The following is a 23691-nucleotide window of genomic DNA, read 5'->3' as shown; positions in this document are numbered from 1 at the left end:
GTAGCTAGAGTGGCCAGTAGTAAAGCTTTGTAGCTTTTAAATTAGTATAGCATATAAAACCATACCCATTGCCATTGAGTTGATTCTGACTCTTAGTGACCCTACAGAGCAGAGTAGAACTGCTCCATAGAGTTCCCAAGGAGCAGCTGGTGAACTTGAACTGCTGACCTTTTGGTTTGCAGCTATAGCTCTTAACCACTGTATAGTGTAAGTTGTCTTTACTTTAGAACATAATGCAGGGCCTGTAAAAATTCTTAACAGTTTAGAAATGTATTTCATTTTAATAAATACCTGGGTTAGAAATAGACCCTGTTGGGATCTTTTGAGCTGATTTAAAGAATTATGGAATTTTGAAAATGAGTTTATATCGGACTGATTTTTTAAAAGGTGGTACCACTTCCGACAGGAGTAAACTCCTGTTATACGCATGCACAGGAACCCATCAAGTTCATTGGTACAGTAGCTACTTCACAGACAGATGAGCATACTCCCTCCATTGCCTTTCCTCTCCGCTTTTCTGCTTTACCATCTCGTTTTATTATCTCTCCTTTGATTTTACCACCACTTGTCTGCTATTTATCACTCCCCCAAAACCATCTTCTTCTGTTTCCCTTCAATAAAATCATTGTAATTATTAGTTTCTAAACAGGGAGAGCTGTTATCAAGACCTTAAGGGTTTAACAGTTTATAGACCCCCGCCCTGCATTTTGAGCCTTCCGCCAGGAATTAGATAAAATCACTTGAGCAGTAACTGAATATTTGTGAAAACATTTTGTATTTGGGCTAAGGAAGAAAGTAGAAAAAGACCTTTTTACCTCAGAAGTTGCTGGAATTTTTCTGTGGATGAGATAGGAGTGTAGTGGGGAAAGGTGCAGGCTTGTTACTTAACTAAGATAAGGGAAATATGAACCATTAATTTATTAGATTGCCCTCTGTAGTCCTGTGGACCTAATCGAAGAAGAAAATGGAAATGTTGATGTTGCTGATTCTGAAAGTACTTTTAACTAATAGGGCTAAAATTTCTTTAGTTTGTAAAATATAAAATATGGCTATGATGCCTTGTTATTGTGTATTGATCTTTTACATTTCAGCTATCATTAGTTGATAGTTGCAAACTAGCGGGGCTTTTCTTTCCAGATTTCTCCAGTCGGTTTTGAACTGTTAACTTATTCTTTTGGTAAGGAACTTAAAACTTGGAAATTAGTGGTTACGTGTTGAGTTAGTCCCTGGGTGGCACAAATGGTTAAAGGCTTGACTACTAGCCAAAAGGTTGGCAGTTCGAACACACCCAGAAGCAACTCGGAAGACAGGCCTGGAGATCTGCTTCTGAAAGATCACAGCCTTGAAAACCCTATGTGTTGTTCTTAGTTGCTGTAGAGTCGATTCAGACTCACAGAGACCTCTTGTGTGCATTTGTGAAAACCCTTTCTACTGCACTAACTGCAACTACTGGGAGTTGTTCTCTCAGAAATGGGATAATAGACCCAAACTCCTATGTCTCTAAAGCACAAGCATGATTCAAGTAAGTCACTAAGGAAGGTCACAGGTAGGATTAAAAAAAAAAAAACATACAAGAAAAAGCTAAAGTAAAAGAACAATTAACACACTAAGGAAAGTTTATAAAATAACAATATGGACAGAAGAAAACTAGTGGAGAGAAGATGTCTCACACAAAAATAAATGCAACAGGATTACAACAAATAAATTTTTTAAACTAAGAACAACACATGTTAAGTTAATGGCTATGCAAGAGACAGAAAGGGCCACATAGACCAGAGGCTTCATCAGCCTGAGACCAGAAGAACTGGATGGTGTCCGGCTACCACCAATGACCACCCTGACAGGGAACAGAACAGAGAGTCCCTGATGGAGCAGCGGAAGGGTAGGATTCAGAACTTAAATTCTAGTAAAAAGACCAGACTTAATGGTCTGACTGAGACTGGAGGAATCCTGGAAAGCATGGCCCCCGGATTCTTTGTCAACCCAGAACTAAAGCAATTCCAGAGGCCAACTCTTCAGACAAAGATTGGACTGGACTGTGGGACATAAAATGAAACTCAAGAAGAATGTGCTTCTTAGCTCAAGTAAATACATGAGACTAAATGGGCAGCTTCTGTCTGGAGGTGAGATGAGAAGGCAGAGAGGGTTAGGAGCTGGTTGAATGGACATGGGAAATCGGGTGGAAAGGAGGAGTGTGCTGTCACGGTATAGGAAGAGCAATTAGGGTCACATAATGGTGTGTGTATAAATTTTTGTATGAGAGACTAACTTGAATTGTAAACTTTCACTTGAACTACAACAATAAAAAAGAAAAAAAGTTAATGGCTGTGTTATATTTAAATTCAGTAACTTCTAAGCTTTATACATTTAATCTATTATTTATTTATAGCTAGAAAAAAATGAATTAGGGTAGAGATTAGTAAGGATTTTTAAAAACTTATGTGAGCATTTAAAAACATACGCAGAAGTAGAGTAATATAATAAATACCATGTACTCATTACCCAACTTAAACAATTAACATCTTTTTTGTCAGTCTTTATCTATAATGTGTAAAACATACAAGGAAAGTAATTTTATATTTTCATAACATGCAGTACAAATAGATACATTGCTATACTCAAAGAAAAAGTGTATGTAAGAAATGTTAATTCTTTTTATACATTGTAAATTTAATATTGGTCATCGCTTTTTAGGATAATACTGTTTTCATTTATCTTTTAAGTTGTTGAAGATGTCTGAGCCACCACTAACTTAATGAAGAACCACATCTGCTGGAAAGATTTTACTGTTACCCCTTTTGTCTTTAGAAACTCTAAGATTATTAGTTTTGAATTTACTGTTGTTATAAATTGCATTTCATTTTATGTATGCTTTCCTATCTGTAACGTTTGTATGGACCACCAATAACGGTCATTTCTAATGTGTGTAGGGCAATATTTAAGCCAGTTTAAAGTTGCAAATCGCTGGATACTGTTCTGAACTTCCTTCTGCTGCATATTCTATTTCTGTTTAACTGGCAAGTATGCACTGCTTGACTACGGAATACATGTCATAACTCGTAAAATGGCTTATTGAGGAGGGAATTTTGAACTACGTGCAATCCTTAGACCTGGTAACAGTGATTAGGAACTTAAGCCATTTGCTCCCTTGTACACTTCTCATTGGAAGAGTAGTAAGTTGTGCACGTACCTGCAGTTGTGGGTCCTGTTCACTCCAAGGTGACGGTAGTCTTATTCTGAATTTTCTTTTATTAGTTTAAATTAGACCCATAGGGGTAATTATTCCACCCCAATGCATGAGGAAGCATAGTCGGTGGAAATTGTACATCTAAACCCCTGTGCAGTGCATTGAAAATGTATCTTCAGTGTTATGATGCTGTTTGGCACATTTAGTTTAGTGCAAGGAGTGTACTTATTTAACAGGACTTTTAATAAGCTCCCTCTACACCAGAGATATATATTTTTAAATTATACTTAAGAAGACTTGGTAGTATTCCCCAGTAGAGTTCATCTAGAGCAGCAAAACCTTTCTAAAATAAAACTTATTCCTTTAACCGGTATTCATTTAAGTGGGTTTCTCTGTACTTGGTTTCCATGGAAATAGCGAATAGCTAACGTTATTTATAAGGTGGAAGTAAAATAGGGTGCCTAATGGGACCCCATGCTGCTCTGATGAAGAGACTTAGGAAAAAAATCCATGCTCATGGGATTTTTTTTTTTTTTAACAAGGTTAATGGAAGCCCTGATTTCAGTCTTCTGTAACAGAACATATTTTTGGTTTTAAAGGCTAGCATTAATATCAAGCAAACAACTTCTTTTTGAGGTCTGTATTGCTTTCACTTTCAAGTTTTAGGACCACTTACCAGCGTGATTGAGGCTTTATGCTTCAGACTCTTGTTTCTTTGTGGGTATTGTTTCAAAAGTTAAATCCCCAGCATATTGTAGCTGTTTCAATTTCCCATTGACATTGCAGAGTACAGATAAAAAAGATAAATGTTCATTAATGATAGCAATGATAATAAAGAATCAATATGTTGGACTATATAGGTTTTTTTTTTTTTTTCTTTCAATGTATTATGGAACCATTTTTAGTTTTCAGGCCTTAAGTCAAAGTTCTTTTTTATTTATGTTGAGGAACTAAACCTGTGTAGTCAGAAAGAGAAGATTCTAATTTTCTTTTGCAGATGGGAGGGGAGGGCTTGATTTTTCTTTTTTAAAAAGTGGATTGTTAGCAACGCCTTGTAATTGAAATAAATGTTAATTCTTTTAGTCTTTGAAATGTGGAGTTAGGAAAAACCTTGTCTTTTTCCTCACTTCTTTGGTAAGGCCTACTCTTAGTTTTGTAGGCCTACAGCAAAACCTTACATTTCTTAAGCCCCTTCAAGTGAAAGAACATCATTGCCTTTGTTTTTGTGTTTGTGTCTCGGTGTGTGTGTGTGTGTGTGTGTGCACGCGCCTGTGTGTGTATCTCACTAATTTTTCTATAGCCTGAAAGGCACCTGCTCATTTTCCAGCCTAGTGAGTACAGCAGTGCTATATTGAGAAGTGAGGCAGGATGAAACACAATCAGGTGCTATAATTTTTTATTTAGTTAGTTTTGGTCGTCCTTGGCAGCTTGTGATCATTATCCGTTTGTCTGGAAGTACTCTGTGATTATTCTTGGCTATCAGTGCAGCAGGAATTTTCTTCTGTGTTTTAAAAGCAAGGATTGTAGTATACTCAGGGCTCCATCAGTTTTTGATTTTTTGTGTGTATGTGTCTTTGGGCAAGCTTCTGGCTATAGTTGGGTTTACTGTGCTATAATTTTAAAAAATTTATTTGTTGTAATCCTGTCGAATTTATTTTTGTGTGAGATATCTTCTCTCCACTAGTTTTCTTCTGTCCATATTAATGTTATTTTATAAACTTCCCTTAGTGTGTTAATTGTTCTTTTACTTTAGCTTTTTCTTGTGTGTATGGTTTTTTTTTTAATCCAGTGTTTACCTGTGACCTTCCTTAGTGACTTACTTGAATTATGTTTGTGCTTTAGAGACATAGGAGTTTGGGTCTATTATCCCATTTCTGAGAGAACAACTCCCAGTAGTTGCAGTTAGTGCAGTAGAAAGGGTTTTCACAAATGCAGTGCTGGGCATTGATGCTCTTCCTTCATGCTCATGGTTTACACCCAGAACTCCCATTAGTGTTAATAGGTGGCACTTGCTTAAATCCCTGTACTCCGAGAGAAGCCCCCACCCCTTTGTAATGCCTTATAGATACCTGACATGTATTTTTTTATTGTTGTTGTCGATGGCAAGAGTTTTGATCCTGAGGTTAACTGATTATTATTAAGATAGAATTTGAGTTGTCTTGGGATATGGGTGATTTACTAAGTGTGATCTGTAATTAAGAGGTTTATGTTATGATGATTAGACTCAGAAAACATTTACAGCTTTGTGAGCTGTGGAAGCTTGTGAATAAGGATTTTTGTACTTCATAGCGTGATGAAGGAAGATTCCGTTCCATTTATTTCTATTACTACTACTCAACCACAAAATAAATTATTTTACAGGTTTTTGCACATATTGTAAAAGGACTTAACTTAGTGAATATTCCCACAGTTGCTTTCCGATCTCTAAGTCTTTTGTCAGCTAGTTTGACTCACATTTCTCAAGCATATAGAAGTCAGTGTGCACTGTTTCAGAGCTTGGACACTGCAATCACTGATCAAGTATTAGATAATTTCTCTTTACTATATCTATCTGATTTGTAGGTTTTTTATTACTTTCATTTATTTATGCACAGTCTAATGGAAGGATTCCTAGACTGAGAGCAGTTAATCTGGGATTTAGGCCGGGCTTTCCACTTACCTTTGTAGCTTTGGGTTAGTCATCTACCTCCTTGGGCCTCTAGGTTTAGAGTCGGGTGCTTTCAGGTGTCCATTCTAGGTTATTTCTGAGGCCTGCTTTCCTTGGAGGCGACAGTGGTAGAATTCTTGTCTTCCATCCGGGAGACCCGGGAGATCTGGGTTTTAGGCTGGGCTTTGCCACTGATCTTTGTAGCTTTGGGCTAGTCATCTATCTCCTTGGCCTCTAGATTCTTGGCAATGCACCTCAAATATAGCCACCACCTCTCTGTCAGTGGAGGCTTGTGTGTTGCTATGATGCTGAACAGGTTTCAGCAGAATATCAGTCAGTGAAAACCCTGTGGATCACAATGGTCCGATCTTGTTGTGCATGGGGTTGCCATGAGTCAGGACATACCAAAGGACATAGGAGACTGACTATGAGGCAGTGGGTCCTAATCCTGGCTACCATCTGAATCTTCTGGGGAACTTTAGGAAAAAAAAAAACAGATATCTGGGCTCCAAATCAGACTTAATGAATTGAAAATCCGTAAGGGTGGGGCCTGTGAATCTATATTTTTAAAAGTTTTACAGGTTTTCCTGATCTAGGCTTGAGAACCACTTATACAAGCATTATTTCTACTCTGTGTGTGTGTGTGTGTGTGCGTGTGTGTGTGTGTGTGTGTAGTCAGAGAGATAAAACATAAGTAGCCATGTGAGGCGCTATGTAGTTAAGTTCTAAAATGGATGAGAGAGATGATGAACACTCCAGGAGTTCAAAGAAAGGGAGGGCCTGGGAGTTAGGATGGTTAGGGAAGGTCTCCATTAATCAGTGGGTCTTTATCTGGACCCTAATTGTTGAGTGAGATTTGGATAGGCAGAAAGAAGGTAAAGGGGTATTCTAGGTATTGGAAAGGTTATGAGTAAAAGTTTGGGGAGGGGAACAGTTGTGACAGTTTTAGTCTTAATTTCAGTTTTCTCCTACTCTTGCAACTGCTGTAGACTTCCTAAACATTTTGAGGGAGTGAGCCATGAAGATACTTGGAGAAAGAGGATGTTCAGGTCTTTTTTTTTTTCCAGAGAGAAAAAGCAAGTACAGCTTGCTTGATGTGCTTGAGGTATAGAAAAGAGGCCAGTGTGGTTGGTGCTATTTGAGCAATGGGAAGAGAGGAGGAAATGAGATTTGAGACTATGAGGTGCCCAGATCACTTGGAACCTTGTAGGCCATTGTAAAGTACTTCAACTTTTTCTCCGAATATGATGGGAAGCCATTGGAGGATTTTGAACAGACGAGTAACAAGATCTGTTTTAAATTTTAAAAAGACAACTCTCGTTGCTGAGAGAATAGACTGTAGTGGGGCAAGAGTAGAAATGGAGAGACCAGTTAGGAGGCTATGGCAATAATCTAGGTAAAGGATGATGGTGACTTGGACCAAAGTGGTAGTAGTGGAGTTGAGATAAGTGCTCAAAGTCAGTATATTTTGAAGGTAGAGTCAACATGGTCTGTTATTGAATTGATTGTGGGTAGTGGGAAAAAGAGGAGTTAATGATGACTTCAAGGTTTTTGGCCTGAAGGGATGGAGTTGCCATTTATTGAGATGGGGATGACTATGAGAAGGAGGCTGGGGGATAGATAATCAGTTTAGTTTTAGACATGTTGAACTTGAAATGCCTATTTGACAACAATGTTGAAGTATTTAGTGAGCAGTTGGATATATGGATGAGTTAGGAATTAGGGGAAAGGCCTGAGCTGGAGATAAAAATTTGAGCCACCAGTGTATAGATCCTTTTATAACCATGAAACTGGGTGAGATCACCTAGTGGGGAGGGTTCCCAGGACATTTTGAGGTCTTGGAGATGAGTAGGAACCAGCAAAAGAAATTGAGAATAGTGGCCAGAGAGATGAGGAGGAAAATCGAGAATGGTGTCCTGGAGTCAAGAGAAGAAAGAATTTCAAGGAGAGAGTGATCAACTGGGTCAAATAATGCTGAACAAAGAAGTGAGGGCTGAGGCTTTGCTATTAGATTTAGCAACACGGAGGTCATTGTTGATCTTGACAAGAATAGCCTAAACCCTAATGGAGTGGGTTCAGTAGAGAATAGGAGAAGCAGAATTGGGGACAGTGAATATGGTTAACCCTTTGAGGGAGTTTTGTTATACATGGGGGCATAGATATGGGACAGTGACTAGAGGAGGATACGGAGTTAAGGGTATATGTTTTTTTCTTTTTTAAGATGGGAGAAATGAAATGACCCAGTAATGAGGGAAACATACTTCATGAGAGTAGGGGGGGTAGTGCTGAAGGGATGTCCTTGAGAGGCTAAGAGGGATGAGGCAACAAGGGTAACTGTTATGCTGGGCCCTGCAAAGCTAAATCCCAGTAAGTAGGAGGATTCTGCTTTTTCTTCTAACCAGTTATCTGCGTTTAAATTTGTTTTAAACTTACTATACTTTCTGTTGGAAGTTAGGAAGAGCAGAAAAAAAGCAGTAAAATTTTGTACTTAAAACTTAGTGTATTGTACTACTATCAGCTTGCTTTAGTAGGAGAAAAGAAGAGATTGAGTTCTAGGTAAGGTGACATTTTAAAGTGTCTTTGAATGACACTTATTTGTGCTATTCTAGTCCCTTATCAAAATTTATGATTAAGCACAGGCTATAAACTCAATTGTTTAAAATTTGTAGTGGAGTGACTTAAATTTTAGCCTAATTTAAATCATGAACTAGTATCGAGCTTTTTCTCTGCCAAACTTGTTTATTGCATATTCTTCATATGCAAAGGTTTTAGACATTTTATAAAAGGTACTTAAGTAGTTATTAATCACTTGTGGCTTATTTAGAACATTGTAAATTTTACAGCCATATAAGAAATCTGATTTGTTTCTTTACCAGCTCTAATTAAAGCAACTACCTGTGAAGTTTTAGAGAGGCGAACAATCTCCAGTTTGCAAAAAATCATGTGAAGTTATGTTAGCAAGATATAATAGTCATCTCAGAAGGGAAAAATAATTTCATTTACTCCGACTCATATACTTTGAACGTATTTTTAAGAACAAATCTGTATTTTAAAAATTAAAGCAAACATAGTTAAAATTCTTAACTGCCTTAGCTACAAGTGTGAAATGTGTGAGAAACAAATTTAAATGGACTTTCAGTCAGCTTAACGGAAGGAAATAAAACTTGCATTTCAGACTCAAATCCGTTTTGTATGTGGTTAATGTAAAAAGTATAAATTTTTATATAAATCTTAACTTTTTTCTGTTAACTCAGTATTATTAAATTATGGGAGTAAACAATTTGCTTTTCATTTTTATCGGTTTCCAAATGGTGGTCAATTAATGATCACTGTCTTCAGAAGAAACACTGGTAGTTCTGGTGCACAGTATATAAGAATCACCCTGGTGGTACAGTACTTAAGCACCCCTGGCTAACTGAAAGATCTGCGGTTCAAACCCACCAGCCACTCTGAGGGAGAAAGATGTGGCAGTCTGCTTTCATAAAGATTGTTGTTGCTGTTAGGTGCCACCGAGTGGATTACAAGTCATAGCGACCCTATAGGACAGAGAAGAACTGCCCTGTAGGGTTTCCAAGGAGTGGCTGGTGGATTTGAACTGCTGACCTTTTGGTTAACAGTCGTAGCTCTTAACCACTGTGCCACCAGGGCTCCTTCATGAAGATTATAGCCTTGGAAACCCTACGGGGCAGTTCTTCTCTGTCCTATAGGGTCACTATGAGTCAAAATTGACTTGGTAGCAGTGGATGTGTTTGCGGTAGCCTAAAAGTAATTTACTCTTGTTTGGGTATCTGAACCTCTTTGGGAATCTGATTAAAGCAGAGGACTCTGTTCCCAGAAAACTCTACCTGTACTCATACATATAGTCTTTAGCATACAGCATCGTGGCATTTACAGGTCTTTTTGAAGCCTATTCATGGGGATCCTTTAGATATAAAGGATCTCAAGTTTTAAAACTTGCTCTAAACAGCTTGCTTATATCATTTTTTAGAAAAACGTTGTATGAAGACTCCTTCAAAAATATTTCACCAGTATTTATTATAATTTAGTTCATAGAGAAGTAACTGCCGTAGCTGGTTAAGAGGAGGAAGTGAGGTCTAGTGGAAAGCTGAGCTCAGTCAAACGTCAGTGAGCTCTCCTCCAGCTTCACTACCAACTAGCTATGTGACCTCTGGGGAAGTCACTTAACCTCTCAGACTGATTTTCTATGTGATTTCAGCAGTCACTGCAAGCAGGTTTATGAGCAGTTTCATGATATCATGGTAAAATTCTTCATCAGTTTGGGTTTGGCTCTGCTGCTGATTTTTGGAGAAAATGCCCTGGAGATAAGGTGTATGCCCAAGCTGCTGACTTTTTAGTGGGTATGAGTTTTCACAAGAGTTTATGCTGTATAACTAGAAGTTAAAATCCCAATCTCATCCTACTTGCTTTGGGTTTCAGTATATTTTGTATATTCTAGGTACAGACCTTTTTTGTTATATGTGTCAAAGTTATTCTCCAGTTCTGTGGCTGGCTTTGTCAGTCTTTTAACGGTGGGGTTTTTTTTGTTTGTTTTTGTTTTTGATGAACAGAAGTTCTTAATTTTAATTTAGTCTAATTTATCAGTCTTTCCCTTTTCATTATATTTTAAAACAGTAATATTTTACTTCCTAATCAACAGTTTGGATAAAAACAGTTTTAGAAAGCCATTCATTTAACAAATAATACTGTGGGAGATTGATGCATAAGAAATTATCCCCAGCCTGAAAGAGCTAACAAGAAAGGCCTAATAGGGAGATAAGCCTGGAACAGACAGTTTAAATGTCCATTCAGTCAATTCACTCATTTAACAAACATTTATTGAGCATTTACTCTGTGCCTGGCACTGTTCTAGGCATCTTTTAAGTGGTACAGAGTCCTGTAGGTATCTGTAATCCACCTTTTAATAACCACATAATTCTACAGATTGTTGGATGATTTTTCCTTTGGTCGGGAGTCCTTCTAACCTTGATAATTAAAATTGTCATTTATATGGGCCTGAGAACGTTAAAAAGGACTGCTGCTAAAGAAAAAACAGGGTAGAAGAGCAAATTGAATTTCTTTCAGAAATGAATGTTAACTGCGTGAACTGGATCTCTTTTAAATTATTTTACTATGTGCTTGATATGACTATACATGATAAAAGAACGTTTTATGATCTGGGTAACATGGAGATCTTTTGAAATATCCCCAGGGGAAATGAGGCACTATTGGAGTAGCATCAGTCAACAAACGTATTGTTTAAGGCATACAGAAGACTGCTCTCAGACTACTTCAGGTATTTAAATTTCATGTGGCATACTCTCACACTTAGAGTTTTAGGCATGGCACTTGAAATTTAAATAATATAATGCTAAATTATTAGGGGAAAGATTTTAATTCTCGTGTCTTGAGTTTATTTTTGTTAAAAAATATGTTTGGGGTAGGGAATGTTATAAATGTAAAATGCAGAATGTTAAAAATAAACATCATAGCTTGATTTGACTTTTCTGACATTGAAGTCAACTTAGTGAAGTTTAGTTCATCTTTATAGTACTAAAAAAAAACACAAATGATAAAAGCATCACTGAGCGTTGGATCCTGGGCCCCAAAACCTTGCTTTTCTTCTGGCTTTATCATTGATTAGATATATGGCATAGTGAAAGTCACTCTTGTGATGTGGCTTACAGTCGAAAGTAGTGAGACTTTAAGAATGAGAGTGAAGAGTTTCATTAAAATTCTGACTATACATTATTATAAAATGCTATGAATTTTTAAATTCTGCATAAGGCAAATCCATTTTAAGGTTAATTGAAAAAAGGCCTTTTAAGTGGACCAAACCTAGGGCTCTTGATGTTGTTAATGTAAAGCAAAAAACGGTGAAGGTAACTTGTTGGGGATGAGAGTATATTTGTGTGTTGTCATTTAGAGGAAGGACATTTCATTTCTGTGTGTCTCTTAGGAAAGGAGAACCATCAGCTGCTTTTCTTTGTCTTGTAACTCTAAAAGAGTAAGAGATTTAACTGCCCTTGAGTTCTTTCCTTACTGTAAAAACTACCTATCTCTTCCCTTTTTTCTTTTGTGTTTAAAACTTTGGAGACATATATATTTTGATTTTTTTCTTCCTAAAATCAGATAGAAATCTTTTAAAGTCTTCAGGTTTTGATGACTTGTCATAAATCTGTGTTTGTAGTCTAATTCCATTTCCCCTTCTTCTGTTGTAGGGGGCTAGAGAGCTGAAGGAGAGCAAGTTTCCCCAAAATTGGTAAGTATTTTTACAAGGCAGGCATAGTGTGCCTGATGCTAGTTGGATAATAGTTCAAATGTTCAATGACTTTTTTGCAAAAAAGCACTCTCCCAGAAATGAGGCTTTACTGAGGCGCTGAGTGAAAGTGAATTTTTGTCTTAATTTTACATAGTCGTATCTCAAACGCATTTGTGTTTCTAATAATACTGCTAGGCTTGCATGTTCCTGCATTCGATAACCTGTTAGAATATAAAGGTCCCCTTTGCCAAAAATGTCCTTAATGCAGTAGTTAGGACTGAGAATTGAAAAATCAGGAAATTCAAAAGTTAAGGTTCCCATTGTGTTTTGTATCCTTAATACACTGTTAAATTTGATGGCCGTAGTATATGTGCAAAATAGCTAGGTTAATGTAACTGTGGGACTCTTGACTTTGAAATTTGGGGCTCTTAAGCATTTATATTCTTAAACTTAACATTGGAGTGGCTTCACGTGTGATATTAGATTTTTAGCGTGTTGTTATTTTGTATTTAAAGGGAAAAAACGAAAAAGATAAAGAAGTGTAACTGTGTGGAGGGCATATAAGCAAATACATTTTTTCCTTAATATCTACTTTAATAGGTTTTTTTTAGTGGCTTATAAATCAGCTTAGTTAATCGTTTCTTTAAATGTCTAATTCAAGATCACAGATTGCAAAGGACAGTCTAGTGACTAGGCATCAAACAAATATTAACGTTAATTGGTGTGTATTACGATTAAAAAAAATATTAAACTTGAAGATAGCTTGAATACGGTAGTTGCCTAATGCAGGGCTACTCCTTTTGAAAAATTTCTCTCTGTCAGATAGTAATTACCTTAGTGGGTAGAGTAGACAGTTGCTTAAGGCTTTTTTTTGATAACTTCTAGCGCTTGAGGTGTCTCTTACCTTTTAGGGATGGGGCTTTAGACGTGAAGGGAGGAATTTGAACTGGTTAACTTTGCATTTTACTACCTTGTTATTCTACTTGCCTTTCTCTCATGGAACCTTTTTAAATAAATAATCAAGACCCTAGTAGCCCTTTACTTTGAGATGTGATACAACCATAGAGTCCTAGAGTTGGAAAGGACCTTATAGGTCTTCTCTTTCAGCCTTTTAGAGCATGTTTGGCAATTTCTTATTCTCTATCCCTGGCAGGTAGTTATTCAGGTACATATTGAATACTACATTTTAAAAAAATGTAGCTCATTGTTTTCTATAATGTATTCTGAGGACCTCTAGTTCCACAGAGATGGAGTAAATATTATTGTGGTAGGGTGGGGGTGGGAAAAGGGTTCTGTGATCAGATAATTTGGGAAATGCTGGGTTAAACGAAGTTAAACAGGTTTCTTTACTGCAGGACTCCTCAGAACCTTTAATATGCTAATATGCATTGTGAATCTCCAAGAGGGGGATATGATATGCAGCATTCTTGAATACTTCTAATGACAGGGAGCCCACTACCTCATAAGGTAACCCATTCCTTTTTTGTACAGCTCTAATCCTTAGTTCTTCCTTATATAGATCTGAACTCTATCTCCCATAACTTCCACTTCTTCATATTAAGTACTTACTGGTTGTGCTGAGACCACTATACTCTCTTATGTTACCCTTTGTGTGATAAATATTTATAAGATTCTGGCCAGCCATGTCTGCATAGTCTTTTATCTTTAAATAGCATTCTGTTACATGTGGCAACCAGTTCTAAAATCTTGGTCTCATTGTCACTATGCTGTGATACACTGATCCCCAGCCTCCTTCATTTTGAATTTCTGTAAATTTCTAAATTTACTTAATGGCCCTGTTGTTGGGTGTAGTTGGGCTGACTTAGTGGGCATGCTTAATTTTTGTAAAGAAAGGTGGGCAATAGAAGAGTATGTGTTGCAGCCTAGATCTGGCACCAGGAAGCTGAGGTAGGAACTGTATATGGTGATGAGCGCAGATGGTAGGGAAGTGGTGCAGGACACTATAGCAGACCTGTAGAGGAGAGGATGCTGTGGGGAAACCCTAGCTTGCCCCAGAATATCACAAAAGCCCTTGTGCTGCAGTGGTAGGATCTGTGTAGGTATTCTGTGTGTTTGTTTGTTTTTTTTAATTTAAATAAAGAACCTCCCCCACCAAAAAACAGAAGTAAGATACTTATTTTATACTCAAACACATTCAGACACTCAGATACCATAAAGCTAATTTTATATGTGTGTACATGTATATATTTTTTTAATCTAATAGTTAGGAAACTCAGTCTAAGTAGCTAACGTGATTTTTGTCAACAGGTGTAATAGCAGGGTTTGAGCATAGTAACTTTGCTAGATTCAAAGGGTAGCCTCTAAGGGTTGTCAAACCCTTTGTGTAATAACATTTTCTGTTGACCTGTGGAGCTTTACCAAAGAAATACCACTATGAAAATAAATCAGAATTTATTGAAAATTTGTTAAATGCTAAGAAAACAAACATTACATTGAGTTTTTTTATGTTGTCATTTTATATTGATTCATTTTAATAAGTGTTAAAACTTTCAGTAAATACTATTAAAAGAGTTGTATTATTTTTAGCACTTGGGTTATTTTTAATACTATCAATTAAGTTAGAAGTTAAGGATATTACTTTGAGTTATTTCTCTGCATTATTATCTCTGCATAACCCAAACCAAACTGACTGCCGTCAAGTCAATTCCAACTCATAGCAACCCTACAGGACAGAGTAGGACTGCCCCATAAGGTTTCCAAGACTGTGATCTTTCTGGAAGCAGACTGCCACATTTTTTTCCCACAGAGCAGCTGGTGGGTTCAAACCACCGGCCTCTCAGTTAGCATCCAAACACTTTAACCACTGCGCCACCAGGGCTCCTCTATATACCATGGAAGAAAATAAGTATTTTACACAAATGGAAACCTGATATTTGGATATTAAACATGTGACAAGAAGTTAGGATGCATAGATCTGCCAAGACTTTCTACTTTTTATATTGGCCCATATTTTAAAAAATTAATTAAACCTACTCTAAACACTATGAATTAAGTTAAAAGTTAAGGATATTAAGTTGTCTCTCAGTGTTATTATCTCTCTGAGCAAATAATCTGAAAAGCTGGACTATATGAAGAAAAACTCAGCATCAGGATTAGAGGACGCTCATTAAAAACCTGTGATAATGCAGATGACACAGCCTTGCTTGCTGAAAATAAAGGAGACTTGAAGCACTTACTGCTGAAAATCAAAGACTAGAGCCTTCAGTATGGATTACACCTTAACATAAAGGAAACAAAAATCCTCACAACTGGATCAGTAAGCACCATCGTGATAAACGGGGAAAAGATTGAAGTTGTCAAGGATTTCATTTTACTTGAATCCACAATCCCTGCCCATGGAAGCGGCAGTCAAGAAATCAAACGACATATTACATTGGGCAGATCTGCTGCAAAAGACCTCTTTAAAGTGTTCAAAAGCAAAGATGTCTCTTGAGGACTAAGATACACCTGACCCAAGTCGTGGTAATTTCAATTGCCTCACTATGCATGTGAAAGCTGGACAGTGATTAAGTAAGACCGAAGAAGAACTGATGCATTTGAATTATCATGTTGGTGAAGAATATTGAGTATACCATAGACTGCCAGAAGATCAAACAAATCTGCCTTGAGAGAAGTACAGCCGGAATGCTCCATAGAAGCAAGGACAGGAGACCGTCTCACACACTTTGAACATGCTATCTGGAGAAACCAGTCCCTGGAGAAGAACATCATGTTTGGTAAAGTAGTAATTGTTGTCGTTAGATGCCATTGAGTCGGTTAAGTAAAGTAGAGGGTCAGCAAAAAAGAGGAAGACCCTCAATGAGATGGATTGACACAGTAGCTGCAACAATGGGCTCAAACATGGTGGCAATTGTGAGGATGACGCAGGACCGGACAGTGTTTCTTTCTGTTGTACATAGGGTCACTATGAGTCAGAACAGACTCGACAGCACCTAACAATAACTCTAAACACTATGACTGAGAATCAGATCTAAAGAGGAGGGAGGAGTCTTACACCAGATAAATACAAATAATGAACATAGAGCTTTCTGTTTTTAGGGAGTTCAGTCTGAGGGCACAGTGTGTCATGGACTAAACTGTTAGTTAAAGTAACTGTTGGTTGATAAGTAGAGTTTTGACTGAAAAAAGGTTTATGTCAACTCAGGAACAGAGCAAAGTGTTTCTTAGCAGTAAATTCAGAGTTACACCTTTACTACAAGTTTTTAGTATAATAAAAGACCAAGAGGTCACATATCTCCAGGCAGAACTATACACAGAAAAGTATTGCTAGAACTCTCTTTCTTAGAGAGTTTGAAAATAGGAAAGCCTAGAGTCTTCTCAGCAATGTACTATTTTGAGAAGTTTTACAGTTTGTATGAGTAAAAGAGTTACCAGTAACTATGTTACGGATAACATAGTACTTTATAACTTATGAAGGGCTTTTCATATAGTTTTACCTTATTTAAACCTCATAACAATCTTATGAAGTAGGTGATATTGTTCCCATTTTCCTGCTTGATAAACAAGAAAGCAAACAAAAAATCCCCGAGGCTCAGAGTGGTTACCCAGTGAGTAAGTGGATTTAGGTCAGTTTGTTTTTTTGGCACAGTGAATGTTCTTGCCAGACACCAGAGCTGCCTTTTAAGGTGAGATTTGATTGTTGTTTTCGTTCGTTTGGTTTGTGAGTTTTTTGTTTGTGTGTTTGTGTTTCATTTTGTGTTTTTGTTATTTGAGGATGAGAGGCCATTAGGTTTAACATGTACCACTTTGAAGATTCCAGACATTGGTATTTTGTGCTAGGCAGTTGTCCTCTCTGATGGTATTATTTAGAGCTGTTGGGTGGTGAATGGCATTGTACCTGAATAAAGTATGTCTGTTATTGTTTTGTGAGTCTGTTTATATTCACCTTGCAGCAACTGATTTGTTATTAATAACTTATTGGAGCTGTTCAAAGTATGATAAATCATCCTTTACAAATTTAGCAACTAATGCCTTCTGTATGATGCTATGTACTGCCCCCAAACAGTCTTCAGATGATGGTGGCATGAGTTGCCTAAACCCCCAAAATATTCAACATGTGATTGTCTTGTTTTTGTAAGCTGTAAATATATGTATATAATTTGTTCCTTTAGGCAGAGACCAGTCCCTCAGAATTATTACCCAAAAGATGTTTTTGAAGGATTTCAAATGAATCTTCTTATTTTTATGTTTTTCTATAATTAGTGACTACCTTTTTTAACCCTTTAGTTTTATTGTGAAATAGAATGAGTAACTGGCATTTAGAGTCCTTACCAAACAAACTTCACTCCTTTGTGTGTCTCTAATAAGCAGACAACAATCTGATGAAGGAAGTAAAAGCTGTCAGCTCCTCATTAACTTGAGTTGCAGGCTTCTTATCATGCAAGGCACTCTTTGACATTTAGAGCTCCACGTTAAACCCTGGTTTTACTTTTTATTTTCCAGACATTTTGTTCAATCAGTACGAAATTTGCTGATGCTTTGTATATTAATTCTCAGTTAATTTTCTTTTCCAGGGTTAGATACAGTTTCAGTTAATTTTTTGTATATCTTCTATGGAAAATTTTGAAAATACTGATATCCCGAAAGGAGGAAAGTAAATAACCCTTAGTGCTACCACCCATAGATAACCATTAGCAAATTAGAAAAGTGCCACCTGACCCAAACTCAAGGCAGCACAGAGTATTATTATTTTGACAAATCTTTGTCAGTTTCATAGACAAAACTTCTTAAATTTACATTTCTATGACTCTAATGAGGATGAATATTTTTCATGTTCGTTGGTCATTCTTATTTCTTCTTCTGTGAATTTCCTTTTCACAGTATTTTTTTTAGTTGTGAGTGCTCAATATAAGCTATATTCACCCTTTTTCTTGTATATTGTAAATTCTCCATGTTTTTAACCTGCTGTTTATTTCAGAGTTTATGTGAGCTGAGTTGAGCTATGGTGTTACATGTTACTACTGTAGAATAAAATATGGCCTTTCTGTTATTGAAAATACCCCTTCAATTTCAAAATGATTCTTAATTTGACAAAAATTATAAGGAATCTTTTTTGGACACATTTTCTAGTAGAACCTTACAACTGATTTTAGAAAAATTAAAATTAATTCAAGTACTGTTTTCAAGAAGAACTCTAATATATAAGTCAAGAATTTGAATAGGGAGATTATTTTAGTATTGCCCTAATGGCATAGTGGTTAAGAGCTCAGCTGCTAACCAAAAGGTTAGCCACTCCTTGGAAACCCTATCGGGCAGTTCTACTCTGTCCTGTAGGGTCACTATGAGTTGGAATTGACTCCATGGCAGCGGGTTTGGTTTTTCTTTTTCTTTTTTTTTTTTTTTTGGGTTAAAATGTCAAGTGACTGTATAGTTTTGAATTTGTTATTGCATTTAGAGAAAGCTTATTATAACAACAACAAAATTCTTGATCTAAGTAATTTAATAATTTTACTATTTATAATAGCTCCATAAACTTCTAAGATAATAAGTTTAAAAAAACCTGTGTTTGTTTCTTGTCACCTGTTCTTTTCCACGAAGGATTCCGCTTTCTTCATCAAAATATGTCTCCTTTTCCAAATTATCTCCCCTAAGTTTATTGCCTTTATAAAATTTTTTGGTCGACAGTATCTTTGTACAGTAATCCTTTCCTGTTTGTGTTGTATTGTTGTGTGCCAACAAGTCAGTTCCAACTCATAGCAACTCTATAGGACAGAGTAGAATTGCTCCCATAGGATTTCCTAGGCTGTAATCTTTACGGAAGCAGTTTGCCAAATCTTTTCTCCCTCGGAGCTGCTGGTGGGTTCAAACCACTGACCTTTCTGTTAACAGCCAAGCGCTTGACTGTTGGCCTACCAGGGCTCCTATAATCCTTTCCTAGCCCTCACTTTTAGCCGTTGGAATTTTTGTTAGGTTAGAATGTTTTAATATTACATAACATAGTATATAAGCCCTAGGGGAGAGATTGCCACTGATATTTTAAGCCTAGTGAGATTAAGCAAAATAATGAAAACTAATATTCACAAGAATACATTCTATAGTTAATAATTCCATTATAACTGTTAAATCAGTTTTCAAAGAACTTTTAGAAAATTAGGTTAAAATACGGACTTTATGCATAAGCAAATAATTTTTAGAGGGTGTGAAGATCAAGATTAGTTTATAAGAATGCTGAAAAGCAGCTCTAACTACAAGTGTTACAGATGCAAAGAAGAAAAGAGATTTGAAGTAAAATTTAAATTCATTCAGGCAAAAACAGACTTTTGCTTTGGGAGGGTGCCTAAAATCATGTCTAAGGCCACATTCAAGAAAAAAATTAAAGGAGAAGTTAGCCACTGAGTTAATTTAAATTATAATAGTGATGAGGGGAGGTCCCTGGGGGGTACGTATGGTTTGCTCTCAGCTACTAACCTAAAGTTTTACAGTTCGAACCCACTCAGTGGCGCCATGGAAGGAAGGCCTGACGGTCTGCTTCCATAAATATTACAGCCAAGAAAACTCTATATAACACATGGAGTCACCATGAGTCAAGTGATGAGGGAAGGAGGGTAGGAAGGTCAGGCCAAGTGTCACATTCACAGAGGACATCAGATTTAGACTTTGACATTTATCTCCAAACGCAGTTATATGCATAGTCAAAGAGATGCACAGACAGGTTTCAAAGAAGATGCTGTTCATTGTAAAGCTGGAAACGTGTGCTATTACTAGACTGTTTCACCTTTTGTGCACAATAGATAAATATTTTAATATCCCCATCATAACTTTGTGGATAGCATAGTTACATTGCATTGTATTTATCTGTTTGAAGTGTTAATTTTATCTGTATAAATTGTAATTTGTTAAACATAAGCCTTTAAATTATGCTTGTTTCTTCATTTTTAAAATAGGATAAGAACCTGTACTAAGGAAAGTGCCTCAGCCCCTTTTAACCTCTGAGAGACCCTGAACTCTCCACTTCACTCTGTGTGATGTTTAAAAATGTATGACCATGTTGTTATGTGTCTCTCTCTAAGGACAGCGTGTCCTGGATGGTTATAGTCTCCGCCACTAGACTCTGAACTCACTTAGGGCCCAAGTGGGCTTGTCAGCTCTGTATCCTCAGTATGTAACAAGGTGCTGAGAGGTAGTGGTTGTTTAGATGTTTTCATGACCAGATTCAGCCCATTTTTTTCCCTATTTCATTAGTTATCTGAAGTGTTCTGTAGGAGAATGCGCAAAGAATAAAACCCGGAAGTTTGGGTATTGAATTGTTTTTGAAAAAAAATCTGTTGGGAAATTTCTTGCCCTGTGTTAGCCAAATATTTTTTATTAGCATAATTTATTTTATTTAACAAGAATATTTTCTCTATGCCCAACGTAATGATCTAAAACATTTTATGATCCCTACAGCTGCAGTGAGAAGAGGAGTTTGTTATTTTAAACAGAGGCTGAAGAAACTATAGAATTAACATAGACATAAGAGAAAGTGGAGAAGGTAGAGGATGGAGTTGCAGACTCTGCAGGAGGCTCTTAAAGTGGAAATTCAGGTTCACCAGGTATGTTGCATTATTGGCTTCTCCCACATTGTGTTATTGAGTAACGGCTAACATTAGTAAACAGGCCTATCTCTGGTTTTCACTTCAGATTTTAATAGTCTGTCAGACAATTGTCCAAGAGTCATGTCATTTGCTTTTTATCGTTACTCAACAAATGCATTGATGGTATATATTTACTTATTACTTTTAAGAGTGTTAATAAAATATTACTGTCTTTTCCTTTTCAGAGAAAAGAACTAAAAAAAAAATTTTTTTTTTAGTATTGCAAAGATGTTAAAAGAAACAACTCTTTTTTTCTATACCTTTTGTTTCACCTGAGAGACTTAGTTCATGCGAATTAACTTGCATGTTTTAAACAGGACATGCGGTATACTCAAGTGTTTACTTATCATATGACTCAGTTTTATGCCTTGATTCCAATCCTTAGTAAGGAAAATATGATTGTTTCATAGATGTTTAAATTTCACAGTTCTTACACTTCAACTCAGGTACCCAGACTTAAACCTTTCAAACATATATACAGACATACACACACGTATGAAACTGTAATCAGTACAAAAAGCTGTCTTTAAATAACTAAATAATTAACATTTATTATATAAACAGAATATCATTGTTTTATGTCTGTTCTCTAGGCGTTAGCTGGAGTATGGTCTTAGACTAAGTACACACACACTGACTCCTTGGTACACAAAAGGGATAAATTATGGTGAATTGACTACTTTTGAATGTGCAAAATTGTGGGTGTGGAGAATAGAAGAAGGAAACTGTCTCTTAAAGATGTTTGTCTTACATATGGTTTCTTTTGTTTTATCAGAATAGTCTAGTGTAAGATTAGTTTCTAAAATTGTTGGGAGAATATACTGGGCTTTCGATAACAGTTAGGTTTGCAAGTTCCCCAGAATTAGGGTGGAGGAAAACTTCAAAGGCCCTTATATATTTTTTTAATATTAAATCTTTATAGATTATATTCAGAATTATTTCTGAGTATGACATTGAAATATTAAACTGCAAGAAGTTTTACTTTTTGGAAGATACATAATTTTTAGTGTATAGTACTATCTTCTTTATCATAAAGATAAAAATGATTGACAGGTAACAATTAGCTTCCTAATTTGCCCCCTTTTTTTGTTCTGTGTTGCAAGAGCCTTTGCTCCCTATGCTAAATCCCTGCTGCTGCTTTGGTTCTTGTTAAACTGTCTTGTACAGGTAGGCTTCTTTATGTAAAATATATTTTGTTTTTATAGTAACTTGAAAAAGTTTCATATATAATAAGTTATGCACGTTTTATTTATTTGGCCTTGCTTCTGGTACTAATTGAGGAAGATAAAAATTTATTTCTAAGAACAAGCCTATCTTTTTTCCTGGATGAAAGTATTTTAACATAGAAGTGTGTTCAATACCCAGTTTGGCTGAGTGGCAAATGACTGTGAATTAAATTCACTGTTTGTTCAAATCTGAACATCACCTCATGGAACGAATTTCTGGGGTATAATAATCAATCTGAAATTTGTGTGGATCAAAGATAATTTAATGATTGTTGAATATGATTTTTGGAGTTTTTCCTCCTTTCAAGAAATGGCAAAGTTGACATTGTGCTTTTACTTTATCCTCACAAGTGAACATGTCTCTTAAGACTTTCCTGAAAGACTGGTGGCCTAAAAAGTGTGTTGTGGAACTACCTGGTATTGCTGTGGTAGAGGTATATTTTTGTTCTTCATGTATTTTTATGGATGAGGAAGTGGTTAAGAAAGTAGCAGTGTACACATGGTTGATGTTTAATAAATGTTTAAATAATAGTGACTTGTGATGACATCTCATCTTTCTGGGGAAATCACCTTTTTTCCTCCCGTATTTGATTATTCTTATGCGAATTCGCTGGAAGCTATATTAAAACTTTCAGAGGTTGGTAAACTTTTTTTGTAAAGGACCAGATAATAAAATATTTTAGGTTTTGGAGGTCATTTATAGTCTCTGTCACAACTACTTGGCTCTGCTCTGATAGGCACAAAGCAACCATAAAAAAAAAACAAAAAAACCGAACACGTTGCTGTCAAGTCAGTTCTCACTCATAGTGACCCGGTAGGACGGGTAGAACTGCCCCATAGGGTTTCCAAGGAGCAGTTGGTGGATTTGAACTGCCGACCTTTTGGTTAGCAGCTGTAGCTCTTGACTACTGCACACCACCAGGGCTTCAAAAGCAACCACAGACAATATATAATGAATGGGTATGCTGTGTTCCAATAAAACTTTATTTGCAAGAACAGGTGGCAGGCTGGATTTGGACTGTGAGCACTAACTTGCTGACCCTTGGTATAAAGTATATCCTCTTGAAAAATTACTACATCTTTGCAGTAGACGGTAGCTTAACTTTGATAACACAATGTCAGCTTAAAGTCGCTAGGGATTTGGATGGTCTCATAAGTTTCCCAGCTTGTCCTGTCCTACCACTGGTTGTCTGAAATTCAGCTTGACTGCTTATGGATGGAGAAGTTGGTGTATGTATTTATTGCAGAGGTAGAGATTTAGTGTGGTTATCAATCCATTTTTAAATTCCAGTGTCATGGAAGAAAACCTTTTCAGCTTTAAAAAGGTAACGTTAGTATAGTGTCCAGCTCTCTGCTAATCAAGTCAAAAAGGGAAACCAAGGGGCTTTTTTATTGAATGTGGTAAGTAGCCTTTAGGATGCATTGGTAGAAGTATACATGTATAAAACCTTGTGTTTCAATTCATTGAATTCTTGGAATGTGTATTGTTACTATTTTGTAGATTAAGACTAGGATACAGAAGAGCCAGTACTGTCAAATATGAAGTAGAATATAGTCACACACACCTCATGTATTAGGAGATCACATGGTTGGCAACCTTAGCTATCCAGAATGCATCTTAGCATGGAAGTAAGGTTTTTGATTAGAATAAATGTCATAAGTCATTCACTAAAGATTACACATTTCACTCAGGGGGATTTCTTAGGCTGTTACTTACAACCTATTCACACATCTTGGAGTTAGTCCACTAAGCGTATCATACAGCAGATCAGAAGCAG

General features: G+C 36.4%; 1 protein-coding gene across 1 annotated transcript in view; it reads left to right on the top strand.

The window, feature by feature from the left end:
• Positions 1–9506: 9506 nt before the first annotated feature.
• PHF21A (PHD finger protein 21A) overlaps positions 9507–23691 on the top strand; it is a 165067-nt gene continuing 150882 nt past the window's right edge. The window contains exons 1-4 of the mRNA XM_023741815.1: positions 9507–11127; positions 12053–12093; positions 13449–13560; positions 20500–20645. Coding sequence (XP_023597583.1) covers positions 20592–20645 — 54 coding nt within the window. The 5' untranslated portion in view covers positions 9507–11127; positions 12053–12093; positions 13449–13560; positions 20500–20591. The remainder of the gene's footprint in view (positions 11128–12052; positions 12094–13448; positions 13561–20499; positions 20646–23691) is intronic.

The sequence above is a fragment of the Trichechus manatus genome, unplaced genomic scaffold (assembly GCF_000243295.1).
Source record: "Trichechus manatus latirostris isolate Lorelei unplaced genomic scaffold, TriManLat1.0 scaffold00191, whole genome shotgun sequence".
Lineage (NCBI taxonomy): Eukaryota > Metazoa > Chordata > Mammalia > Sirenia > Trichechidae > Trichechus > Trichechus manatus.
Note: the sequence above shows the minus strand (reverse complement) of the source record. Positions and strands in the feature narration are given on the sequence as shown.